This window comes from Eublepharis macularius, chromosome 7 (assembly GCF_028583425.1).
Source record: "Eublepharis macularius isolate TG4126 chromosome 7, MPM_Emac_v1.0, whole genome shotgun sequence".
In the NCBI taxonomy this organism is placed as follows: Eukaryota; Metazoa; Chordata; class Lepidosauria; order Squamata; family Eublepharidae; genus Eublepharis; species Eublepharis macularius.
The window spans coordinates 135,359,951-135,380,980 of NC_072796.1; the positions used below are offsets into that span (position 1 = coordinate 135,359,951).

At 45.3% G+C, this 21,030-nt stretch overlaps 1 protein-coding gene across 1 annotated transcript; it reads right to left on the reverse strand.

The window, feature by feature from the left end:
• Positions 1–288: 288 nt before the first annotated feature.
• Positions 289–1,767, reverse strand: CATSPER2 (cation channel sperm associated 2). The gene has a single exon (XM_054985937.1). It carries the CDS (start codon positions 1,765–1,767, stop codon positions 289–291), a length of 1,479 nt encoding a protein of 492 aa, XP_054841912.1.
• Between the last annotated feature and the right edge of the window lie 19,263 nt (positions 1,768–21,030).

Consider the following 21,030-nt stretch of genomic DNA (forward strand, 5'->3'; position numbering starts at 1 on the left):
TGCAATCCACCTTGGATCTCAGTGAGAATGGCAGACTATAAACAATATTAATAATTAATAAAAATTAACAAGGAGCCGTGTGACTGGCTAATCATGGCTCCCGGACTAACATCCCTGTACAAAATGCATGCTAACATTCACACTTTACATTTTCCACAATAACTCTAATTTAATAGCAGCATTTAGGAGGGGAACAATGGGACAGGAGCACAAGTGGAGGCAAGGGGTTTGGGGAAATTAAGAGTTAATTGTACAGGCTTCTCTCTTGGGGTTGGCTTGGAAAACTCCCTACTTGTCCTCCAGGTTTGAGAGAGCCAATGCAGCATAATGTTGCAGTTGCTGGCGCTCCTCAAGGTTGTACTGAAGTTTCTCCATCAGCTCAAAGTAGCGGAAGAGGGAGTCACGAGGCCACACCACTTGCTCGTCATCATCAGCCTGATAAAGACCAGGCAAGTTCTTGTAGACGTAACTCTCCCAGTCCAAGGGCCCTGTGCCAAACTGTGAATAATCTGGGGTCTCCGTCGATGGAATTCCTGATGCTATTTCTGAGACCACTTTTTCCTGGGACTTTTGTGCGGCATCTCCGTATATCTGGGATGGGGAGAATCTGCTTTCTATAATCTCCAGTTTAAACCTGTCTGCTTGCTTCTGTGCCTCTAGCTGCTTCATCTCCTCAATCAAGTCATTCCGAATGTTCTGGAAATTAGCCACCATGATGGCTACAAAGAGGTTCCGGAAGATGAATGCTCCAATAAGGAGCCACAAGATGATAAACATGCCGGTGATGAATTTATTGATCCCTGGGACCTTCCATGAGTCTTGAAGCAGAGCATACCAATGATCCATGGTGAAGAGAATGAAGATGGTCACCAAAGCATTGGGCATGTCCTTGAAATACATGCTGTATTCCAGGTCATTTCGGTCTGACCGAGTGTAGCTCTCAAAGAAGAAAATACCTGCCACTGCAAAGACATAAAAGAAGAAGACAAGGAGAAGCAAGATAAAAGCCATGGCCCTCAGAGCTTTAGTAATGGCCATAATAATGACTCGGACTTGCCGGACTCTGGGGAAGAGCTTCAAGCAGCGCAGGACTCGGAAAACAAGGACGATCCGTTTGGTGGTCGACTTGGAGGCCTTTGTGGTGAAGAAAATTAATTCAGGGATGAAGGACGCCATAGTGACAATAAAGTCAAAGATGTTCCAGGGATTTCTCCAGTACTTCCGAAAGCCAACGATCCAGTGCAGCCCAATCTCAAGGATAAAGATGAGGATAATCACCCAAATAGCCACCTCCAAGACCATCTTTATGATCTGGAAGTGCTCCTTTGTGTTCCGTGCTATCTCTGTGATCATCATGAGAACCACCATGTTCAAGCAGATGAGGAAAATCATGAAGCCTTTGAACACCTTGCTGCGCAAGATCCAGTAAGCCCACATGGACAAGGGCGGGAAGCGACTGCAGCGCACCTGGATACGATTGCGCCAACGTTTCTCTTTGGTAATCAAAATATTCCGGGTGGGCACCACACGGAAACGGACCAGCTGGTTATGGTCTGTGAGCATCAGCTTCTTTAGTTTCTTATGATCCAGGAAATCACGTATATTGTGCCGTGGGACAGCGTGGCTTAGCCCCTTCAGGTGGTCGATCAGGTAGAAAGTGTAGATCAACTTGGAACGGATAGCATCCCCTCGGGGATGCAGCTGGAACTGTTTTTTTTTGCATTTGGGGCTCGCTCTCAAGCTCTCTTCTGAGCTTGAAGGAATCATGGTTTCCTGCTTGCTACTCCACAGAGAACACCAAGCAGGTATGAAAATTCTTGACAGTAGCACCCCGGAATCCAGTAGAAACTTCGCAGTCCGGAACTCTCATTTGTTGTAGTAACAATGTTCTTCTAGCAGAAGGGGGCGGCGAGTCTGGCAGCTCTCAAAGGCAGAGTTCTTTTTATACAATCAAGGCAAATCAAGTCGTAAAGACTTTGTTGGTTTATACCCAGACCAGGATAGTCCAAACTAACCTGATCTCACCAGATCTCAGAAGCTAAGCAAGGTCAGCCTTGGTTAGTGTTTGGATGAGAGACCACCAAGGAAGTCCAGGACTTCTACTCAGAGGCAGGCAATGGTAAACCACTTCAGTTTGTCTCTTTCCTTGAAAACCTCATGAGAAGTCACTGTAAGCTGGATATGACTTGACAGCACCCTACACATACCATTTCAGCCTTCAGGGCACAAACTCCTGGATGCCCCCTTGTAAAGGGGAAAAAATGTGCATAGAGAAACTGGACATCCATGAGAATGCTGGGCTGAAACTTTCTCCTTGACTTTTTTTTCAGTTTCATGGGGGAGCATTCAAAGTTGCAACTGCCAGCTACTTGAGAAGCTTTACTATTTGTATTAACTAGTCCACAGTGCTTCTACTTACTATCTTGCTTCTACTTACCATCATGTCCCATCCTTTCTCCAAGGAGCTGAGAGTTGCAATCGCAAGGTTAACCCCTATGGGGCTGGATATAATGGAAATTTTCCAGTAATGGAAGGGGTGGCATTTTGATTTATGTTTCATCACACTGTTCTTCAGGAGCAGCAAGGGGGGCATTTTGAGCTTCAGAGAAGATCAGGAAAAACTAAAGAAGCTGATACTCACAGACCATAAACAGCTGGTCCGTTTTCATGCTGAACCCATCCGGAACATTTTAAGCACTGAAGAAAAATGCTGATGCAATCATATCTGGGTGTGCTGCAATCGCTTCCCTGAAATGTTGTCGATTGCACTGCACCACCCTGTGTGAACATGCAGAAATTAAACTCACCAAACTGGCTTGAGCTACTGAAGAATGACCAAGCTGCCTGCTGAGAAGTCAGCTCCCTGCTGCTGATGGGTGAACAGAGGGAGAGCCAATCCAGGGGGTGCTCAAGCATCCCTAGAAAGCCCTAAACGAACTGGGACCAGCATACCTAAGAGACCGTCTCTCCCTGTATGTGCCCCAGAGAGCACTTCGTTCAACTGGAAAACATCTACTGGTGGTCCCTGGCCCTAGGGTGGCTCAGCTGGCCTCTACCGGAGCCAGGGCCTTTTCGGTCCTGGCCCCAACTTGGTGGAACTCTTGGTCTGAGGACACTTGGGCCCGCCATGATCTTGTATCATTTAGGAGGGCCTGTAAGACAGAGATGTTCCACCAGGCATATGGTGGAGGCTAATTTTTAGCCCATCATTGCAGAGCCTTCCACCTGTCTCCCTCTACAAGGGGTATGGAGAGTCCACTCCCGCTGGTTGCCCCAAAAGGGGCACAGTATTTTATCTGTTTTTTAATTGATTTTAAGTTGTATTTTAACCAATGTAGTACCTCGCCCTGAGCCCGCTTGCGGGGAGGGCGGGTTAAAAATTAAATAAATAAATAAACAGAAACATGAATTGCCACATGCCACATTGATTCTCTTAACCCTTGGACTAAGAAGAGATACTTTATGAACATATTCCCTCTTTCAAGCCCTCTCCCCCTGAACAATTCCTAAAAAGGATGGGTACAAGAAGCAGAGTGCATTGCAGTGTGTCTTTTTCTTTACATTTGTGCATTTGTTGCTATTCTGTTTGTTGGTAATGAAGTCATAAAAGTGCTCCCACACTTACACACACACTAGGATATTTAGGACAGCTTTGGTTTAACCAGGATAATTAACGTCAGCTAGTCAGCAATGTATGTATGTGAAATATGATTCTTGATTCTGTAAGCTAGGGGGGGTGTACAAGCGAATATTCTGCTGTTTTGTTATGTGTTCGTTGTAGTGTATCTTTTGGTCTGTACTGTTTGTTTGTTGGTAATAAAGCCGTATCATCATAACTGAGGGCCAAGCTACACATGACGAATGACACTTGAACGGCAAGTGTATTTCTCCCTGTTCACTTGCCCTCCACTCAATCCACTTGCCGTTCAAGTGTCATTCGTCATGTGTAGCTTGGCCCTGAGTGTTGATTGCCCACTATTCCCCGAAACGTACATAGGAATAAATCCTCCCTTCCCTCCTTGTCATAGCACTGACTAGCCAGCCCCACAGGACCCTAATATATATAGGAAAAGATCCCTAGTGGTGCCTGTTTGTGCTCTGGATAGGCTCAGAGGGATGTCTCTGGGGCTGGAGAATAGACATGTGTAGCCATTTCAGTACCAATGCATTTGCAGCGGCAGCCTGCAAAGAAACTTATCATTAGAAAAGGTGGTGTGGTTATCGTTGCTTACAATGTGCAGGGATTAAGAAGAGAGAGCTTATGAACATATTCCCACTTTCAAGCCCCGCCCCCCTTCCCCGAACAATTGCTTAAAAAGATGGGTACAAGAGGCAAGGTGCATTGTTTTTCCCTTATGTGCCCCTCCACTGCTTCCCAGTTCTGCTCTGCCACAGGAAATATTGCTACAGGTTGATGGCTTCATAGATTCAGCGTGCAACTGGATGCAATTGCACCTGAGAGACAGCAGGGGGCGTAACCTTGTCACTTATACACTTCCAAGGCTCCCTCACGAACCGCCAAGAGCAAAAAAACGAAACGGGGAAAAAGTGCCATCCACTTGTTATTATGAATGCTGCCGGCTTTTGATTTTTTTTTTCCGTAAAAGCCTTCTCTTTGCAAATCACATTATGGCCCTATACAGGCCATTAGTTAATTAAGGAAATCCACCAGAGCTTTTGATTGTCAGAATGTGTTGTGACTCCTGGCCAACTGTCTTTTTGGGGATTTACCTCCTATGTCACCCCACTCAGGGAATTTGGAAAATAAATACAGAACCGAGGTGGCACAAAAAAGAAAGAAATAATTTCCTTATGGGACTCAGGCAGGTCTCTCTCCGTCCGCCAAGTGCATTTAATCACTGGTGTGTTTTTTTTTTCTTTCCAGCAGCCTTTTGAGTCACAGGAAAAGATAAACTCCTTGTAAATCCACATTTATTTCAAAGTCCTTGGGGTTGTCGAGATGGCTGGTGACATTTCTCACCCTTTACCCAGAAATTGCGCTTCCTGAAAATAGACCGGCTTCATTTTCCAAGCGGAGGTCACGAAGGGGAGACATTTAGAACTGGCATGGTTAGTAATCTCTTCGAGAAAAAAAGAGGAAGGTTGCAAGAAGAAAGCTTCCATTTATCTGCCTAGTACGTTTTTATCCCACCATTCCCCTCATAAGCTCAGGATGATTCGACTCATCTTTTTTTGACCTCACCACAACCTTGGGAAGCATGTCAGGGACTGGTCCAAGGTCACCCAGTCATGGCTGTGCAGGAAACCTACGTCAACACTTATCACTACCAGTAATATACCAGCATTTTTGGAGATAGTCCTCTTTGCTGGGGTAACTAAAACTCATTGTAATATGTTATGCGAGCAAACTTGAGCAAGATTCCAGTAGCACCTATAAAACTAACAAAATTTGTGGTAGGGTATGAGCTTCCATGAATCGCAGCTCACTTCTTCAAATACAGCGAGAATGTGATTCCCTCTGTCCTTGTGTCTTGGAGAGTGATTACGGATGCCGAATAACAATAGCAGGTAAATGACAAAAGACAGTGAATGACAATAGCAAGCGTGATTGGACACAGTGGGGTATGCAGAGGAGTGGTGGGTGTGGAGAAATCAGCATTGGTAATGAGACAGGAAGCCTAGATCTTGATTCAGTCCAGGTGGATGCATTGTCTTGAGCTTCGTCTCCAATCAGCAGTGGTTAGTAATTGGTTAGTAATTGGCCGGGAGACCTCCAAGGAAGACCAGGGTTGTGGAGGGAGACAATGGCAACCTACCTCTGTTAGTCTCTTGCAGTGAAAACTCCACCAGGAGTCGCCATAAATTAGCTATGACTTGAGGGCAGTCTCCAGCACATGTCAAAGCTGAGCAAGGAAACATTGCAGCCACTTGCCTGGATCACTAGAAATGGGAGGTGGGATTTAATTTATTTTTCTTATTCCTGCATTTATATCCTACCTCTGTATCTAATGGGGAACAAATGCAGCATACACAATTCGCCTCTCCTCCAATTAATCCTCAAAACAACCCTCTAATGTAGGTTAGGCTGAGAGTCTCCCAGGTCTTAGTCAGAAACTACACCAGGCTGGATTTTAATTAACCCAGATTGCCATTTACAAATCAGGCAAACTTGGGCAAAAATTATTTTCTGTCCAAGTGGGAGGGATCGTTGGAGATTAAGGGGTGGTGCTTGCAGAAGGGGGGGATTTGGGGAGAGATTTCACCCAGAATGTATGGTATGCAATAGAATCTGCCCTCCAAGGCTGTCATTTTCATGCATCTGACGAAGAGAGCTGTGGTTCTCGAAAGCTGTTGCTACAGTAAAGTTGGTTAGTCTTAAAGGAGCTACTGGACTCTTTATTATTTCCCCCAAGGGAACTGATCTCTGTCATCAGGAGATCCACTGTAATTCCAGAAGAAATCTAGGCCCTACTAGTAAAGCAAAGGAACAACCTTCCAGAGGGTAGAACACAATATTACTATATCTAATGCTGAAATATATATTATTGGATTTATTTTTTTATTTTTATATATTACTTTTTTATATGAAAAGTGCTAAGTGCTGAAAGTGCAATTAAAGATCAATAAATATCATAAATACTATGAATACAAACTATTTCAAAAGCCCTTATCAACAATAAAAACACTACTTAGAATCACAACTGGATGCAATAATCGTATAAAGTACAATTTTTAAAGTCCAACTGGTGAAGACACAATCCACAATCCTTATAAAGGTAAGTCACTATTTCCAAATCTTTCTCCGCTGTTTTTGTCTTCTTTTGCAGGTATATGGATGTTGCTCAAACCACTAGGAAAACTTCCCAGGGATTCTCCAAGATGAAAAAAAATCTCATGAAAAATTCATCGTTGAAGATGGGCAGGTTGTTCCTTTGCTTCACTTGTTGTTTCTATTCCAATGGGCTCCCTTAATTTGCTCCCCTTAATTTGGCAACTCTACTCATACCTTTCTGAGAGTCAAGCTACAAGTGACTTTTTTCATGCGTAGAACACTTGATCGTTTTCGTCCCAGTGTCCTTCCCCTCTCTGTTAGAATCGCTGCCTGAAGAGCCAGAGAAAGCCGGCGGCAGCAGCAGCTTTTGCAAATCATTCCTCCAGTCACAAGCCTGCTCTCAACGATCTTTGGGGGTGGGCAGCTGCAGCTTTCTCCCTGGGCGTCTTGCTCCCGGGGAGCTGCTCTGGATTTGCAAAAGCTGCTGCTGCTGCAGGCGGCTTTCTCTGGCTCTTCTTGCAGTGATTCTTTATATTTATTTATTTATATTTCAATTTATATACCGCCCATCCCAGGGGCTCTGGGCGATGAACAGTTTAAAATCGATAAAAACAAAAAAACAACAATACTAAAATCAATATACAAAACAATAATGAAATAAATTAACCAAGTGCAATGGTGGGGAGAACCCTCCCCCACCCCAAAGGTGGGAGGCCGACATGACACCGCCCCCTTCAACCACCGAACGCCTGGCGGAACAGCTCTGTCTTACAGGCCCGGTGGAACAATAATATGTCCCACTGGGCCCGGGTCTCCATTGACAGAGCGTTCCACCAGGTGGCGATTCTAATAGAGAGGGGAAGGACACTGGGACTTCAGTTCCCAGGAAAACTTGCGAAAACGATCAAGTGTTCTACACGTGAAAAAAATCACTTGTAGCTTGGCTCTGAGTCCATTGACTTCAAGTGTAGCCAAGATTAGGACTACACTGTAACTCAACACAAACCTCTAAAAGATTATACATGTTGCACTTCAGCCACTGGAGAAGCTCAACCCAAAGGCCGCTGCAGCAAACGAAGGAGGAAAGTGTTTCTGACAAGTGCCAACAAGCAGTCCTCGGGCTTCCGCTTATTGTCGCAAGGCCCAACAGATGGAGAAGCCTCGCCTTGCGAAGGCAGCTCTCCAATAAGCCCTCCGACTCAATTGGCCATCTCGTCTCTTCCATCACGCTCCTTCTTGGAATCTGCCGACAGCGACGGCTCAGAATGATTCTCTGCTTAACCACCGACCAAGTGTTGTTCAGCATCTTTGTCACCTCCTATCTCTGTTATCGGGGACAGAAATGTTCCCTCGGGGTATCTTCTGACAATCATGAGTTTTTAGGGAGGCTGGTTATTTTAATAAAATGTAATGCGTGTGAGATGGGGAGGCATATCTTGTCCATCGGGGTTGTCAAAGCACAAGGAACTGAAGATGGAGTAAAACTCAGCATTCAGTGACAGAACACACAGTGGAGTCCTGGCCATAAAGAAGAACGTTTGTGGGTATTCAACGGCACAACAAGCGCTACCTGCAATTCTCCAGATCTGTGTAGTTGTCCTTCTGTCTGAATAGGGCACAGCGTTTAAATGTTTTCTTGCTATTGTGTTACATCTACTTGTTTTTAATTCATCCTTATGCAAATATTTCCCTGCAGTTGTTAACCTGTTGGTGGCAGATTTTATCAAATGATGGCAAGTGAATTGCCTGTTTTTATGCTATGCCAGTCAAATTCCCGTAACAAATTATTTGATTTGATGCACTGTGTGTATTTTCCCACTTTGGTACATATGAACATAACTCCCTCCCCCCCAAAATCAGGATGTTGTGTCATGTAGCACGTATTAAAGCTGGAAAATATGTCTGTGTTGTGTTATGTGCTGTCAAGTCGATGCCGACCTATAGTGACCCTATGAATGAAAGACCTCCAAAATGTTCTATCATTAACAGACTTGCTCAGATCCTGCAAAGCAGAGGATGTGGCTTCTTCTATTGGATCAAGCCATCTCATTTTGGTTCTTCCTCTTTTCCTACTGCCTTCCACTTTTCCTAGCATTATTAGCTGTTCCAGAAAATCTTGTCTTCTCATGAGGTGACCGAAGTACAATAGCCTCAGTTTTGTCATTTTTGCTCCTAGGGAGAACTCAGGCTTGATTTGATCTAGTACCCACTTACTTGTCTTTTTGACCGTCCATGGTATCCGCAAAACTCTACTCCAGCTCAACGTTTCAAATCAATTTTCTTTCTGTCGGCTTTCTTCACCGTGGAAAATATGTGCAGTGTCTTATTCAGACAAAAATGGTGGCTGCATGTATTGGGAGGCCTGTGTGCAGCGCAAACCTCTGGTGCACACAGGTAATGTAATGTTTTAAAAAAAACTTAACACGAGCTTGATTCTCAGGTTTCCTACCCCTAATTGTTCTTTCTTCCCATCATAATTGCTTCACGACAGGCGATTGCATTCTTCTGTTCTGTAACCCATCGACACCTGAGGCCTGGTAGAATTCTCACCCCAGTGAGATGGTAGAATCCTAAAGCTGTAGAATAGGTTGTGGTATTTCATGCTATTGGGGGGAGGGAGCCACATTTTTAATCCTATCCTATGTGAAAATTTCCTTTAAATTAACACAAAAAAATATTAGAACATGTGAGAAACAGTTCATACCCCGTTACTTAACCTTTCAGATCTTGTGCTAAGTTTTCATTTACAGATAATTATAAGTGTTGCAAAACTATGAACAATGTAATACCTCTCCTGAAAATCGGAAGTGGTGTGATCCAGTCTATCACCTCAGCACTCAGCCATGCTATTACCACCTTATTCAGCTATATGTCTAGACCAGGCCTTGATCATTGGCCCAAGGTAGATGTGATGACACCCTCATGTCCACCATGATAATTATAATAGTAACAACAACATTTGATTTATATACTGCCCTTCAGGACAACTTAATTCCATTGAGCGGTTTACGAATCGTGTTATTATTATCCTCACAACATTCACCCTGTGAGGTGGGTGGGGCTGAGAGTGCTCAAAGAGAGCTGTGACAGACCCAAGTTCACCCAAGTGGAAGAGAGGGGAATAAAAGTGGCTTCAAGTGGAAGAGTGGGGAATAAAACCTGGCTCTCCAGATTAGAGTCCTGCCTGTCTTAACCACTATACCAAACTGGCTCCCAGTTCAAAGTGATTTTAAATCCTGCAAGGGCCCTAACATGATCATGGCCAAGCGCAGTGGGCGGTGGCACTCTTCCCTACCATGCACAAACCATGCACTTTTTCGAGCTCCAAACACACAAACAAGGGGGGGGGGTAGCTGTTTCTGCTCTTGAAAAGTGCCCAGGTGGGGGGGGGGGCAAGAGCCCCTTAGCTCTCCATGTGGCAGGCCTCACAGCATTCTTAAATCACTTTAAGATGGCCACAGCACCACTAGGGCGAACATGAGGATACTGTTACATCTAGTTTGGCCCTTATTTAGGGAACCTGACAGCAGCCAACAATGTCCCATATTCTACATCCTTACCTTTTCCAGCATCCGCCCCTTTTAAGTGGAAATACCAGGGATTGAACCTAAGACCTTCTGAACGCTGGGCAGATGCGCTAGCATTGAGCCACTTTACTTCCCCGTAATCCTGCACGATCCCTTTGGTCACACTACCCTGGAAGCTTTCATGATTTCTCAGTCTGAAAAGCTCCATGCTCTAACGTTTGCAGTCCAAACAAACGGGCTGCAAAACCCACCACGATGTCACCGGCAGCAAGTCCTCTTCTCAGCTCAACGTCGAGCTAAAAAAAGACTCTCATTACTAACAAACAGGCAAAGGCAGCCAAGAATATGTTGAGAGGCTGCTCTCTCAGCTCTCGATTTCTCCTTGATAGTAAAGGACATGGTGTTCTGTCTTGGAAAAACTTACACTTCGTTTTTGGATCCTTCTTTGTTTACTTTTTGTTCTTTCTTCTGGGTTGTGTCCTGCCACCCCCAAATCTATTTATTTACTCCTGCCCATCTGCCAAACACTGCAGAAACCATGGCTGCAACAGAATACAAGTTGCAAAGAATTCTTCTGTTACTAAATCTGATGTAAAATCTCCTACCAGACTCTATAAAACATGCCTTAATTATCCAGCACTGCTATTTTCTTCTCTCCCTCAAACCTCCATTCTGTTTTCATCTACTAGGTTTTTTAGACACTGAAAAATACACTGGTTTTATGCCTCTGAGGCCAGGAGAGAACCAAAACACAGCACTATTAACAGTTTGCCAGCCTCCAGGTGGGTGGTGGATATCTTCTGGAATTACAACTGATCTCCAGACTAGAGAGGTCATGTCATGGTCCAGTCTGGGCTCAGTGTAAGTGAGGACTCCTTGGCTGGAGAGGAGCCTTGTGTAGCCAGCCCTGACTCCTCAGGAGAAGAGGAGCTCTGTGTAGCCAGCCCTGACTCCTCAGGAGAAGAGGAGCTCTGTGTAGCCAGCCCTGACTCAGCAGAAGCCGGTGATGATGATGATGATGATGATAACATTCAATTTATTTACCGCCCTTCAGGACAACTTAATGCCCACTCAGAGCTGTTTACAAAGTATGTTATTATTATCCTCATGACAATCACCCTGTGAGGTGGGTGGGGCTGAGAGTGTTCTGAGAGAGCTGTGACTAGCCCAAGGTCACCCAGCTGGCTTCAAGAGGAGGAGTGGGGAATCAAACCCGGCTCTCCAGATTAGAGTCCCGTGCTCTTAACCACTACACCAAACTGGCTCTCAGGAAGAACAGCTGTTGGCTAATCAGAGTGCACAACCAGCAGCTGAGGCAGAGCCACCGGCACCCTCCAGCCCCAACACCACGGGTGAAGCCCAAACAGGGGCTTCACCCCCAGGTTCACACACAGCCACAGATTGCTGCAGATGAAGACAGAAAGTGGAACTGCAGGACAGACAGTGCAGGGCTCGCCTCCCAGGCCAACGGCCGTTGCTTGTGGATAGCAACAATGAGTAGCATCAGGATAGAGCCCAAGCAGCTGGCTGCAAACCACGCCTGGATAGAAAAGCCAGTCTAGAGGAACTGCCAGATGTGGAAGCAACATATTGGATTCCAGCTACTGCTGTGGCCACTCACTCGAACCTTGCCTTGCTCCTGTAGCTTTTGGACCATGCTCCATCTCTCCCTGCATCTAGACCTGACCTTACTGGCAACTGACCGATGGAACTCCTGTCTTGGATTTTGGACTCATGCTCTGACTTTGAACTGGACTCTATGTGGCTTGGGCTGGTCCAGTCCATGACAGATCAGTTCCCCTGGAGAAAATGGCTGCTTTGGACCATGAACTCTATGGTATGATACCCCACTCCCTCCCCAAATCCTGCCCTTCCAAGGCTCCACCCTGAAATCTCCAGGTTATTCCCAAGCATGAGTTGGCAACCCTACTTAAGAAACTGGTTTTTATTACATTTCATTGCATTTTGTTGATCATTACTGTATTTTAACATAATTTTATTACATTTTAGTCTTTTTTTATTGACCTTTCTTGTGCTGTAAGCCACCTTGGGGAACTTTGGGGGGGGGGGGTTAAAAGATGCTCTATAAAAAAAATTAAACTCTCTAAAACACAAATCTATAGAATGTACTTTCCTGGGGTTTGGGGAGAAGAATGAGAAATTAAAGAAGGAAATGGACTTAGTCTCATTCATACATAAGAAGGCTTATAGAAGTCCTTCTGAGACAGGTTCTGTAGGAAAGATCTCTGCCTGAGGGCCAAGCTACACATGACGAATGACACTTGAACGGCAAGTGTATTTCTCCCTGTTCACTTGCCCTCCACTCAATCCACTTGCCGTTCAAGTGTCATTCGTCATGTGTAGCTTGGCCCTAAGATCCATGCAGGAAAGGGGTTTCAGGTGAGTAATCATGTTGGTCTGCAATAGAAGAGCAAGATTCAAGTCCAGCCGCACCTTAAAGACTTGATTTCCAGCCAGATTGCTACAGACTGATACACCTGACCCTTGAAAGCTTATACTCTGGGAAATCTGGTTAGATTTTAAAGTGCTACCAGACTCGAATCTTGCTCTTCTGCAGGAAAGGAGATGGCTGATGTCTTTCTGATGACTGACTGTACCTCCCTGGGGAAGAAGTAGCAGTGCTATGATTTTCATAAGTAAAATGCTCAAAAAATAAAGCTTATCAGACTCACAATTCAGACTCAAATATAGCTGAATATCCATTTGGCAGCATTCCTCATCAATAGGCTGCCGTCCAGGAGTTCTGTTGGGACAGGCACCGAACATCCTAGATTGCAGAGGCTGATGGGAACTGGAACTATCTCAGCCTTCTGATTTAATTCAGGAGGCTGCAAAAATTAGAATCCCCTTCAAACCCGGCAGGAAGTTGCTGGGAGGAATCATTTACTGTAAAGATAAGCCCTGCTCAGGATCTATCCTGACTGACAAGCCAGCTGCAGTGGCAGGTTTATACACACACACACACATTTAGAATGGTAATTTTTGTGACTTGGGGAAAAGTGGTAGGAAAGGGTCAGCAGGCATGTGCACATTTTTAAAACAATCCATTTAATACTCACCAATGCTCATAAACCATGTTTGAGGTTGGCGTGAGCCCCTGCGCCACATGCTGCTCCTGCCCCGCCTTCCGCCCTGTCTAGTTCCTAGTGTGTGTGGGGGTTCTCCCTCCACCTCAGATGTGGGTAGAGTATGGGGTTGTAATCACCCTTGTCCCTCCTCCTACCCCACTGGGCTCTGGCTCTTACATTCTCTATCTATGCCTCCTCCAGCAGCCTCAGCCGTCTCCTCCCTGGCGTCATTGGGAGTACCCCTTTTATCCCTCTTCCCCTACCACCAAAGCCAATCCTGTATCCCCCCTTGTTCCTCAGCCCTCCTCCTACCGGCACTCTCATCTCCCGCTCCCCTGACTGGTGAGAAGCCTCTTTCCCCCTGTCATTCCCTCCTCCCTGCCAATCCCCTGCCCTCTTATTGCCCTGGAGCACTCCCTCCAATAGCCTTCCCCGGCCCACTCTTCATTCCATGTGGGCCTGCCCCTCTCTAGCCAGGTGTGGTTGCTTCTCACTCGGTGGAGAGTGAGCCCCTGTCGCCTGATTCGGGGCACTCCCCCCCAGTAGCTGGGTTGCTGAGGCTGGTGTCTCGGCTGGGGTTCCTGGCGGCAAGGCTTCTCCGGCTGGCTTGCATCCCTACTGTTGAGAGAGCAGAGGCGGTGTCCCACGCTTCAGCCAAGCAGTAGCGGGGGCTGCTTCCGGGGCCGGTCGCTCCTTGCTTCGGGCCTGGATGCTCGGGGGACACGGTGCCATCTCAGGGAACTGCAGTCTGCCCCTCTTCAAGGTAAGGGGGCCGTCCAGGCCAGGGTCTTGGCTGGTCGAGGGCTCCCAGTGAGAGGGTGGCTCCCGCGGTTCCAAGGACAAGTCCAGCCGTGCTGGACAGTTGGACAGGAATGCATGCAAAAATGCAAACGGGTTCAGTTGAGCACAGAAGTGTTCACCTTTCATTAGGAAGAAGGTGATCAATTCCATGGTTCCATTTCTCTCCACCAGTGACTATTCCATTGCATATGGAGACCACTTGTGCGCAAGTAGGGATGCCAGGTCCCTCTACCCTCTCAATGGGAGGGTGGACCTGGTGCTTACCTTGTCGGCATTCCCCAGTGTTCATCACACGCACACTAAGTGCGCATGTGCTCCTGTACCTACCCAATAACGTCACCTGCAGGAAGTGACATCATTGTGCAGGCGTGGCAGCACTCATGCGCTTCTCAGCGGCTGATTTGGGCCCAGTTCAGCTTGTTCGGGGCCAAAATAAGCCTGCTGAGAAGCACAGGAGCACTCTCAGGGCAGAGCAATGACATCATTCCCAAAGGTGAAGTCATCACGCCGCCCCGGGAGCGTGCCCAGCAAGCCCTTTCCCCCACCTTTCCTTCCTCATCAGCCAGGTGAGTAGAGGCAGGGGGCAGAGGGTGGGAGTGGGGGATTCCCCACCCCTAGTGGGGGAACAGCATCCCTATGCAAAAGTGGTGTGCATTAGTTCACTGTGTGTAATCCTGTAGTCCACAAGAAAGTAAAATTCTCAGTAAGCTTTTATTTTTTAAAAAAAGGTATCGGGAAATTCACAATGAAACTCCACTCAGAAAGAGATCAGGCATCTTCTGCCTCTTCTAAAGGAATTCTGAGATCTCCTGGTTCATCTTTGTTTTTCTAAACTTGAAACCCCGAAGCACTTTGTCTTTCCTTTGTAGGGTTGGTGTGCCAACCTACCGGTCGTATCTGGTGCCCTTCTAAGCTTCTTGTTCAGTTCTACCCTAGTCTGTGACTAACTTTTTGAGGTTGAGCAACCAGAATTGTCTATAGTGTTCCAAATGCGGTGACACTGTCAATGTCCTTACAGGTTTGTTAGCAGAAGCACAACCCACAGCACTTTGAATATCGTTCCAGAGGGGTAACCTTAGGGTTGCCAACTCAGGGTTGGGAAATTCCTGCAGACTTGAGCATAGCTTGAGGAGAGGGCAAGGTTTGAAGAGGGGAGGAGCCACAGCAGAGTATGATGTGGTAGCATCCACCTTCCAAAACAACCATTTTCTCCAGGCAAACTATTCTCTGTAGCATGGACATCCATTGTAATTCTAGAAGATCCCCAGGCTCCACAAAGAACCATAAGATTCTTTTTATTTTGGAATGTTATCTGATCAGTATTTTTGATACTTTTTATTTTGGAATGTTATCTGATCAGTATTTTTGATACTTTTTATTTTGAATGTTATCTGATCAGTATTTTTGATACTTTTTATTTTGGAATGTTATCTGATCAGTATTACCATCAGATCCAAACAGAACTCAACACGGTCAGCCTGGGGAAACATCTACTCCCGTTCACTTTTGAAAGAAGCTTTTAAAAAACGAGAGAGGGGACTAGAAAAGAGAATTTGCAATGTAATTGTTTCAAAGAAATCAGGGGAACAAAAAGCGATTAAATCCCTTGTGTTATTTTAAACTGTACTCCTCCAAAAAACATTTTTAAAACATTTTTTTAAAAAAATCTGTGTTCCAAGCAAAGCCTTATGTAAACACAACAATTAAGATAAAAGAAATTATAGGCTTAATCCTGGAAAGAGTCACACCACTCTGGGGTGCTGCCTGATTTTGCTCCCCCTCCGTCGCCCCCCTCAAAATTGCTTGATGTCCCCGGCTGACAGTTTAATTATTAGGGAATCAGATGGATAAAGGGCCTTGTTCTGTGGTGCTTCCCACTTACAGCAGCTGCAAAAAACCCAAAAACAAAAGCCACCTTTCCTCAAAGCCAAAGATAATAATTTCCCTGCTGTCTCTTGCACAACTTCCATAAGACGCCGTGAAAGGCGGGCTGGCAAATGAAACGTGGATGGGGGAGAGTCCAACAGGACATGATGTGGAACCCACATGACTTCCCCCCCTCTTTAATTTAGTTGTTGTGTCAGACGGAGTCTGGATTTAATTGTACAGGTGAAGAGTACTAGATCTTTCTTTTCTCGGCTGTTGGTCCACTTTCTTGTACCAATAAATCTTCATTAAAACAGTCCTAGACCAACATAAAACATAACAGCAGTCATAAAATTCAGGAGCTCAAAAGTAAAAATCATTGTAATAAACACGAGACTAAAAAAAATACCATGTCAGCATTTCGTCAGTTATTTTTATACCTTTCTTAAATGGCGGATTTTATAGGCTGCCACGAAAAACTTCTCATTGCATGCTATAACCATTGAGTTTCATCCATTAATAACATTCTAGTATACACTAATTCGGAACGACCAGGGTACCTTGTCATTATAGGGAAGATAAACTTGTGGATTTCTTGATAAAAGGGGCAATGTAGTAAAACATGGGCTGTTTCCACACGACTTACCTTGTTCCGGAAAAAAGCGAAATCTCACACGAAATCGTGCGAGAAGACACGATAACAGCATCTTCTTGCGAAATTTCGTGCCCGATTTCGCTGTTTTCCGGAACAAAGTAAGCTGTTTAGAAATGGCCATGTTCTATAGATTCAATCTGCCCTGTACCACAAGAGCATAGTCTTCCATCTGAACTTCCTTGTATTTGTTCTTTGCAGGCAAAAAGATCTGAATTTTAATGTAATGCTCAGAGGCTACCTATGATGGGAATATAGGCACATACTCCTCAGGACATCATTTCTGATTAGTTCATGGAAGTCAGGAGGCAGTGCCAGCAAATGTGATTCTATTTCTCCCTCCCTATCTGCATTTATATCATCCTCAAGTGACGACTTTCCTAAGGATTTACGTTAATTTATATACACTCAGAGGGCCCTTTAACAGCGATCAACAATAGCTGTGAATGTCGGCTATACTAATCCAGGCATCAGCTCTGAACTATGAACTTTGCAAGGTTGGCCTTCGAAGTCTTCTGTATCTCCTTGTGGTCCTTCCTTCTTAGAGAAAGAAATATTTAAGTTCCAATAAATCTCTTTCACATATTGATAAATGGCCACTGTTTGGGAGTGTCAGTGAAGTAAAGAAAAGTTTACCTCCTTGAAAAATGGCTTTGCAAACCATCTGTCTCTTCCTAGCCCCCCACCCCGCCCCAACCTACACAAGTTTCTTGTAGCTGGAAAGAGTCACCTTGTAGAAAAAGTGAAATGGACTCCAGAACTATACAAAAGAGTGAGCATTTTCATATCTGATGTGTTTGCAGGGTATTTTGCAGACAAAATTGTTCACATCCGTGCTGACTTAGATTCCCAGTTAGAACAACTGAATCTTGGGACGATCTCAGAGCACATTCTTATCACATTTTTCATGGCTCACATTCAGAAGATAGCTCCAAGGACAAAGACAAACTACCGAGAGCCTCTCTGCTCGAGCCTTGTCCATCTTGGCTCCTGGCAACAGTTTAGAGGGGATGTAGGCTTGGCTATTTGGGTCAGAGAGAAGGGTTTCCAGACAGTGACTGGCAACTGGCAAGAGGGTTGTGGGAGGGAAAATGGGGGGCCTGCAATATCCTCTATGCCACTACATTGCTTTTGGGGAGAACCAGGATTTTTCTTCCATTGCTGCTTGTAGCAGCTGTTGGCAATGGGAGCTGTGGGGAGAAATAGTAAACCTATCGGAGTTTGATGTGACAGTGGAGAGTGCCCTCAAGTCATTGCTGACTTATGGCGACCCCAGTGCGGTTTTCATGGCAAAAGACTAACAGAGGTGGTTTGCCATTGCCTGCCTCCGCAACCCTGGTCTTCATTGGAAGGCTCCCATCCAATTACTAACCAAGGCCAACTCTGTTTAGCCTACAAGATAAGATGAGATCAGACTCACCTGAACAATCCAGGTCAGGATATCAGAGTCTGATAGAGAAGCCCAAATACTCTCAAATTTGACTCATGTTCTGCTCACTGGTCACAAATTCAGGGAGCCAATTTTCCATTCAGCAGTTTGGCTATTTGTGAGCAGCTTCAGCCTGTTCGGCGCATTACTTTCTGCATATTCAACATCTGCAGTACAGTGAGATCAGCAGAATTTCAAGTAGGGGTGGATGCTCAAATGCCCACAGGCTTGGATCACTCCCTGTCCAAGTATTGGGAGCAGGAACTTGGCACCTTGACAAGCTGTGTTGAGCTGCCTCAAGGAGCCCCACTATATTTCACCATGCTACAGTGAAAAGGTGTCCCAACAAACAGGGCTGGGCCGCTCGCCAGCAGCCCTTCATACCTCCAGAGTGTTCCCTACTGCCCCATCACCACTGCTGCTGCTTGTTCCCCAGAGACAGTACCACCAATCACCCGCAATGTCTCCTCAGTCCCCCTAGACTCACCATGCCACCCTCACCACCATTCACCAGCTGCTCATGGCTGACCATGGTGAGGCTTTGCCTACAGCCATCACCTCAAACTTGCTCACCATGAAGTCCACAGCATTCCTATTTTCATGCACATGCATTTTCACACTGCCCGATGAGAGAATGTAAATATCACCAATAAATAAATGCAACGCTTTGAATCAGAGGAAGGATGGAAGGAGAGGTTGGCTATTTGAAGCATGATGTGCAGACCTGTCTATTGCAGAGGCCCAAGGTGCCCGTTCCTATGCCTCACAGCCGTTGCTGATGCCCTCATCCAGTAATTAGAAGAGATAACCATCCTCATTTCTTCACTGCCCTTGGTCTCTTTAAAAATAGCATAGCAGGCCATCCATGTCCTATAGGGCTTCAAGAACTGTCACAAGCCTGCTTCCTCTGATGAAACCTTAGCCACAAGTTCGGCTGTCCCTGCCCTCCAATAACCAGGCATGAACTTTTGCAAAAATTGGGAACTGGCATGCATGGCTATCATCCCCAAAAGTCCCACGTCCCCTCCTGGGCTCTAAACCAATCATTCAAATCCAAACGTTTGTCAACCAATCAGAACCCACGGAACTGTATTGGATGGGAGGGGCTAGCAAGCCTAAACTTAAAAGAGGGAGGGAAAACTTACTCTTCTCAGATAAGGACTTGAGGGCTCTGGCTAACAGTATCACATTAGCCAAGATTTTTATTTGGCTTTTTGAAGGTACTGTGGGTAGGCTTAGGGAAGAATGTTTATTTGTAGGTGACAAACAAAAACCCTGGTAAAAGTCAGAAGCACCAAATCTAGGCAGTTTCTGGGAACCAGAGACCATGAGGAGAAACCTACATCTGTGAGGAAACCTGTATTTTGGTAACCAGGTCCAGTAAACCTCCTAGCCCAAGAAAAAGGTTCTGGGAAATAGAGGCAAGAATCTCACCTCAGAATTTACTTGCTGTAGTCTGACCCAGTTACAAAGTCCTTGTGGGGAAAGGTTGTCACTGCTGGATCGCAGTTGAGAGTCATTTTGCACATTTAAGTTGAACCATTTCACAAATAACCCTCTGTTGAATACCTAATTTTTTTCTGTTGACTAAAACATCATGTTGTTGTTTTTGCCTTCACCTGTGTCTTGTCAGTCCAGCCAAATAGTTACTAAAAAGGGGAACTGAATTTACCTCATAAATTCATCCAGTATTTTATAGAAATGTCAGGAGACGAGATATGTGAGGGGGAGATGCAGTTTACCTGGTACCAATGCTTCATCTTAGAACCAAGCTACAAGTGACGCCTTACACAGGTTGGACACTTGTCAGGTTACCTCAAGTTTTGATGGGAAATGTAGGCATCCTGGTTTTACAGCTTGGCTCTCCATTACAGCTGCAAGACCAGGACGCCTACATTTCCCATCAAAACTTGAGGGAAGCTGACAAGTGTCCAACCTGTGTCAGGCGTCACTTGTAGCTTGGCTCTTAAACTCAGCTCACCCATTCTCATGGCAATTTTTGATTCAGAGAAAAGAAAAGGCTCTAGTTTGAGGGATATTCAGGTGAGTGGCCATGTTGGTAGTAGAAGAGCAAGATTTGGGTCCAGTAGCATCTTAAGGACCAACAGGAAGGGGCTGTTTTATATAGGTTGTAGGCAGCTGCAGAAGACCATGAGATTTTTCAGTACAACATAATCCAGAATATAATACAACCTTGAGCCCAGGGTATAGATGCCTCAGAGCTTCATCTTATTCACCTTCCTCCCATGACCACCACAGCATGCCACACTGTTTTTAAAGAAGCCTGAGGGAGAGAGAAACTACGGGATATTATCTCCCCCACTTCCTAGGTGGGGGCAGTAGACAGGTGGGATGATAATAGATGGCTAACAGTGGGTGGGAGAAGAAATTGCCACCCTCCAAAATCTGCTGCTTGAGGTTACGTCCTGTTGGCGGGTGAGATTTTAAAAAGATATAAAGTAGCAGAGTTTGATATTAGCGCATTGGAAATAAGCAGTGGTTTTCGCTCTATAAAAATACTTTACTACGTAACAAGGAAAAAAGGGTACATTTGGAAAGAAAATAAAGAATAGCTAACTAACTACATCTTGATAGCTAGAGAGAAAAGCTTTGACTAAAACACAGTCTGGCTAAGAACTGGAAAAAGAGCAATGAAACCTTAGTATATGTTGCTAGCTAACTGCCCCCCAATAACCTGGTTCATCCAATACACAATCCTAGATCCTTTAATTAAGAATAAAGACTCCCTTTTCTATGGCAGGAGCTTTACTGGAGGCCTAAGTGGTCCTATGCTAACTAGCTATCTGACTAAACAAACAGAATAACTATTTAACTCTTTCATGACTGAATGTAGGACACTTGCAAAAATCCCAACGCTTCCTGAGGTTGCCTCCATTTATAGGTAGCCGTGCCTATCCACAGGAAGAAAACGA

Bases quoted from the DNA above. Each gene is read 5' to 3' on its own strand.
- CATSPER2 (XM_054985937.1), bottom strand. From the start codon at position 1,767: ATGATTCCTTCAAGCTCAGAAGAGAGCTTGAGAGCGAGCCCCAAATGC.